General features: G+C 55.3%; 1 protein-coding gene across 1 annotated transcript; it reads left to right on the forward strand.

Annotated features, from left to right (window-relative positions):
- Nucleotides 1–1230: 1230 nt before the first annotated feature.
- On the forward strand, nucleotides 1231–3202 carry E0L32_008163 (uncharacterized protein; the record flags this gene model as incomplete). The annotated part of the gene is made up of 3 exons (XM_031142987.1): nucleotides 1231–1571; nucleotides 1636–1847; nucleotides 1920–3202. 3 exons carry the CDS (start codon nucleotides 1231–1233, stop codon nucleotides 3200–3202), a joined length of 1836 nt encoding a protein of 611 aa, XP_030992668.1.
- Between the last annotated feature and the right edge of the window lie 3197 nt (nucleotides 3203–6399).

The following is a 6399-nucleotide window of genomic DNA, read 5'->3' on the forward strand; positions in this document are numbered from 1 at the left end:
TCACCAACGATACAAACATCTTGGGTCGTGCAACTCGTCCATAGCTCTCGACTGGGCGCGTTTGTCCACTGATCTACGTGCTGACCGGCCTCTCGGATGATGCAGAGGAGACCAGACAGTCAGCACACACTCACAATGCATGGGATGGATGGATGGACGGATGGATCGACTGTTTGTAGGTACCTGTAGCTAGAGGAGGAGAGAGAGAGTCCGAGAGTGGGTTTTGGAGCCCTCTGACTGGCGGCGGCGTGGAGACGCTGGTCGCAGTGGAACCCAGTCTGGTCCAGGTGGTGTGTGAACCGCCCTTTTTCGGCGGCCCACACTCCACTGCCCAGCAGAGAGAGTGGCCTGTCTCTCTGGCTCACAAGTGCTGTCTGCCACACCCGCAACAGCCCGCCGCGCACACCAGCACCAGACTCGGTGCAGTAGGTATCGCTGCCCTCCACTGGGGTGTCCGTCCCGTGCAGTCCAATCCATCCCATCCCATCCCATCCACCTGCAGTCCTGCACACACCACCCATCCCCATGTCCCGTTTTGGCGCCTCTGGCTTTTTCTACCGCCTATCCCCCCTCCTTTCCCCTTCCCTCTCCCTCCCCTTCCTGTCTTTTCTTGTCCATCCCGCGATCGCCTCTTCGTGAATTGTCGTTTGCTCGACAATCCTTTCCTCCTCTTTCTCTCTTCCCCGCTTCTATTTCCATTTCGCTTTTACTCACCACAGTCGCTCCCTAGACTTCGTAATTCAGCCCCCCCTCATCTTGGGTTTCCGTTCACTCCTTTACGGACCCGTTACACTTTCCTTGCCGGCTTGAATCACCGCTTTTTCAGAGGTCGACGTTCTGGAACACCCTTGAGGGCCCCCGGACGATCACTTCGACACGGTTAACAAATACAACCTCCTATCCTCTTTGTCAGGATTAGGACGACGCTCCTTAGCAGATTTCTCTACTATCATTTACAAACATCCAATATTCAGTCCTGGCCGACCGATAGCCAGCTAGCCGATCCTTCAATACCCTCGAACCACCACGACCCGACGTCAAGAAACCCCCCTACCCCGAAGAGTCGACTGTGCGAGACATTCGATCGACCCCTACGACGCGTTCCTCCCCGTGACGTCCCTCACCCATTACCGGGTTTTTCTTTCCTAGCAAACGAGAGGACCGAGATTCGAGACGTGTCGTATCGATTGCTCTTTTAATAGAGATTTGGCACTCCCTCCACAGCCCGAAATGGCCACCGAGGTAAAGCACGAGCCGCTTGCGGCCATGCAAACGCCTGCTCCTATCCACGATGCCACTCCCGGCTCGACACCCTCTATGAAACAGTCCTCAACGCCCTCACCTTCAGCTCCCTCCAATGGGCAGTCGTCCGCCTCGCGCCGCCCTCCGCGAAAGAGCACCCTGACGCAACAGCAGAAGAACCAGAAGAGGCAGAGGGCAACCCAGGACCAGCTCACGACGTTGGAGCTGGAATTCAACAAGAACCCCACACCCACTGCCACCGTCCGAGAGCGGATAGCGGAGGAAATCAACATGACTGAGAGGTCTGTTCAGATCTGGTTCCAGAACCGGTAAGTTGGAATGTGCATTACCGAATCAAGGCATCAAGTACAAGCCACTAACGGTGACCGATAGACGTGCAAAGATTAAGCTTTTGGCAAAGAAGAGCCTGGAGACGGGCGAAGACATTGACCTCATCCCTGAGTCCATGCGCGCCTATCTGGCCATGCAAGCTGCCGAGACTGGCAAAGGTCTGGGGGGCGCCTTCTTTGGCCGCACTGGTCTTCTGCCCTACGGTCACGGCAACATGCTTATGGGCGGCGAGCAGAGCCAGCAGGGCAAAGTCTGTGAGTGTAACCCAAGAACACGCCTAGTGCATGGGCTAGGTTGCCTACAGAGACACTAACACGCGGGTGCAGTGATTCACCACTTGACATGCCGCTCCCTGAGCATTGGCAAGTGGACGCGAGTCGGCCAGAACACCATGGATCTCATCGTCTTCTACTCCCCCGACAAGTGTACCATGACTTATTACATCAATAACGAGCAGGCCGGCTACAAGATCGAGTACACGTTCGCCCACATCAAGAACATCTATCTCGAGAACGGCGAGGGAGACCCGAACAAGCACGGTGGCATCGTGATTGAGCTCAATCGCCCGCCAAACTTCTTCATGGATTCGTCGCCGAGCACCAACGGATTCTTCCAGTGCGGTGACTTCACCGAGGACCAACAAGCGACGCAATGCCTCGTCCACCATCTGGGCGGCAACCCCAAGGTCCTGGCCGGCCAATTGGCCAAGCTCGTCTCGCTCGAGTCCTTCATGAACCGCCACAACCCCAACCCCTTTGACGCCTTCCACGGCCTCTCTGCCTCCGCTCCCGTCTCTCCTACGAACCGGCCCTCGTCCCAGCCCAACTTCGCGCAGCCCCATGTTGGCATGTACCAGGAGACCCAATGGGGCATTGGGGGTGTTCACCCCGGCATGCGTGGACCCGGCCACAAGCGGCAACGAAGTCGATCCGTTCCCATGGCAGTCGATTTCTCCATGCTGCAGACGCCGATGCCTTCCTTCTACATCCAGCATCCAGGCGAGACGCAGCCCCAGCCGCACAGCCCCGCCATCTACGCGCCCATCCCCCAGCAGCCGAACTCGCTTGGTCCCGTTGGCCCCAACTTGCGGATCGACACTCAGGCAGGCTTCGGTCTCGACATGAGGCAGTATCCCATGTCTGCGACGACAGCCCCTTCGCCGTCGGACTTCCCCAGCCCCAATTTCTTCTCCCAGGCGCCCGAGAACACGCCGCTCCCAGCATCGAGCTACAACACTCCTTACAGCAGCACGTTCCTGTCTCCTATGATGAACGCGCAAAACCTGGTCGCACCCTCGGTTTCTCCTCTCTCCTTTACCGGCCACGGCGATCCTGCCATTGTTGACCAGTCCCCGCCGATGTCGATGATTGGGCGCAGCGCCTCTGCCGACATGTTCCCGACGCACGGCGATTCTTCAGCCATCTCGGACGACGGCACCAGCCTGAACGAGATGTACTCCAAACACACCATCAACCTGCCAATGCACCCGCACTCCCCGGCCTTCCTGGACGCCAACCAGGCAGAGCTGGACATGAACCAACTCGTGCAGTTCGACGCGGTTGATCCTGCCAGCTTGTCTCCCGAGAGCCTCCCGCCAAACGCTCAGTGAGCAGACCTCATGTGACTTGATCACAGCTCCGAAACGGGCATCAGCACGATAGTCCGTGGGGCTGCCTACTGGTTGAGTTTTGTTGTGCACATGGCAAGGAGAACAGCTATGTGTTTGTGATTGCTCCTTGAAGGCGTTGGGGATTCCTATATATACCAGAAATCCATGGGCGAGCATTCTGCTTGGCCATGGCTCTTTCACCATTCCGCTCCATTTGGTTCTTGCTTCTTGGCGAAGGCCATACCTCTCTCTGTTCTTGTTGCATTTCTTTGTTCAGGGCCACGAATGTGCATGACGATACTATTTTTAGATTATTGATCATGCGTGTCTGGCACAGCGGTCGTACTCTATTTGCTTTCGAAAATTTTGTCCATGTTTCTCAGCATTTGCTCACTTCTTGACGGCGACACCCAAAGGTTGTTGTTGCTGGTTCACTGGGGTTAATATGCCGCTCTCAGTGACTCTTAATATCTAGTCACAAGTACATCTGTGGGCTACGAGGCCTGTACGGTTCAGGGATCTTGAGTTATTTCGTTGGTTCTTTTGATTCGGCTACAGATGTTTCTTGTCTTTTCTTTTTCGCGGCGATGTCGGAAGAAAGGGGGGAAGCCCTGGAGGCTGGTTTTTCCTTGTGTCGAATCGGAAAGGGCCATACAGGGTATAAGGAAACATGAGAATATACCTCGGCGAGCTCGCAGCAAGTAGCTCATTGCTACTCTCGCTTCTGCTCGTCTTTCTTGCAGGTTGGGGTCAACTCTGGATAGGAGATGTCTTCCGCCGAGACCAGTGAGCCGGAGTTTTTTTTTGAGGATCCGTGCTTCCTGGTGTCTTTTCTTTCAACATTCATACATTAGTTGGATGATACAGCACACACAAAAAAAAAAGAATCAAAGGTCTTAAATTCGTCATGAATCCCTGCAGGTTCTGCCGTGATGCGTTTTGTGACTGTCGATTTTCATCTTGACGTGTGGGGGGGCATCGAGTCGGGCAATCGGGATCTAGGCTCGAAAGCTGAGCCCTTCAGCTCGTAGTACCTAGCTGCATTGCTAGCTTGCTGGTTATGTATGCCTTGAAGCAGAACAGAATAGGACTAAGGATACATGATGGCTGCGACGGAGGATGGGCTTGCTTCCTAATGACTCTCTCACTGCATGGAAAGGTCCCTAGCGTGTCACGCGGGCTTGCTAATGTTGGTCCGTGTTGGCTATCCTCCTCTCCAGGAGGACAATCAAGGAGGGCTGTAAGTGTCCCCGATACTCCGCCGAGCTGAACCTCTACAGCCAGCTGATCTGACTTACTGGCGGTAAGGCTGAGTGAGTGTTGCGTCAGAGCTATCTGGCTTGGAGTCGGTAGAGTTTGGCCAAGGCCTTGTACTAACTTTCCGTTTTTGTGGGTTCGGACGGGATGCGATATGTGGCTGAGGATAGCAAGTCATGTTGGAGGAGGTCAGATCGTGTTTGTGTAACACAGAGCTCTCTTGGTTCTACATTACTTGGCGGCGGGCGTCCTTTTCTTGGTGAAGTCGTCATCATCAGTATCGCGGGCAACGGTCAAGCTGGCCGGGGTTGGACTTTTCCATCTGTGGTGATGTTTCAGTGGTCTGGTTCTCTTATACGGTGGGCATTGACACGATTGTCCGCGTTGGTCGTCAAGAAGGATCTTTTACTCAAAAGCCAAATGACGCCTCAGACAACTTCCTCCCGCAATGGGGGTTCGGGTGGCCTCTGGCGCAGATCTCCCATTTCAATTCTGGCGCAGATCCCGACCCGAGTCAAGTCGTGGAAGGATTGATTGCCAAGCATTAGGATGGATTGGATATGTGGACCGGACTGTTCGCCTTCAATGTTGTTCAGAGTGGCATCAAACCACTACGGAGTGCAGAAAAGGGCTGGGTTCACCACGCTGCGACTGTTTGTCTCGTGTCGGGGCCCTCCCCGGAGGAAAGGCCGAGTATGGGTGGCCATACAGGCCAAGGCGAAGTCTCTATGGCGTTCTTGTGGCCACTAGGAGTAGTTCGTGGGCGAATCCAGAGGCTGTCAATGGTCGGAATGGGCCAGCGCTGGTGGCCATGCAGAGCAATGCACACCACCAATGTTCCAGGCTGGCTGCCATGCAGGGGTTAGGGGCTTTACCAAGAATACCTGGCTCTGGGATTCGCTGGACCTCGCCCTTTTCCCACCTTTTTCCCATCCAAGTGTGGGTGGGGGCGAAGGTTCCAAGGTTCCTTTGGGGAGTCGGGAAAAAGCTTGGCCCTTCTGCGAATTGCCTGCGAACTTACGGGGGGACGAATTGCGTCAACGGCCTGGACTTGGGAGGCGGAGCCCGCGACGCAGGAAGCACCTGAGATCCTTGTTTTGGGGCTGGCGGGGTCCCGAATCAGCGGATCGGCGTATCAATGGCGAGGCCAAAGGCACTGCAGGCAGCAGAGAATGGCCAGATCAACCGCACTATATGCATCATCGTACACGAGAACGTTCCCGCCTCTCTGCATCGCATTACACTACATTACATTCGGTATTCTGCACCATCTGCAGTCGAAACCATCGAGCCGTTCCTGTTTCTCTTCATTGTCCCGATATCGTCTGCATACCTAACTACCTACTCCCAAGTCTCTCCGCCGGCCCCTTGCAACATTCTTCCCCGCCTTCTCCTAGAGCCCCCGGGTCTTATTCCCATTCCGCTATCGTCAAGCGCATAGCCTAGCGGGTTATTGGCAGCCTAGACCCCGACAGCCGGCCACCTGTTCTTGGCTGCCAATCTGACTTTGAAGACGAGACATTCCGTACGAAGTACCAGAGGCGCCTCCGGGGCTAGAGTTTGACCCCCCTCGGACGGGAGACTAGTCTTGACTCTGGGCTGCCATTTCGACTGCCGTGCTTTGTCTCTTGGGGACCAAACACATTCCCAGATCAAATGGGCATATTCCGATCTGCCCTCCCAATAATCAATCGGTCGTACGCGATCTGTAACTACTAGTTGTTCCTCGACCGTAGCACCTCGTCCCATGGCTTGCATCTCTTAGTCCTCAACCTAGGCGGCGCCCCAGGACGGACCTTTGAGACCCAAAACTTACCTCTTAGGTGCAACCTCTGCCACCACCCCTAGTTGGAAACCCGGCGCAAAACTCTACCTCGTTTCATGCGCCGCTGGTTCGCAACGGGCAGCAGACCAATTCGGCTCCAGGTGGAAAACGCAGC

Source organism: Thyridium curvatum (genome assembly GCF_004353045.1).
Source record: "Thyridium curvatum strain D216 chromosome Unknown NODE_52_length_296666_cov_86.205578, whole genome shotgun sequence".
Taxonomy (NCBI): domain Eukaryota; kingdom Fungi; phylum Ascomycota; class Sordariomycetes; order Thyridiales; family Thyridiaceae; genus Thyridium; species Thyridium curvatum.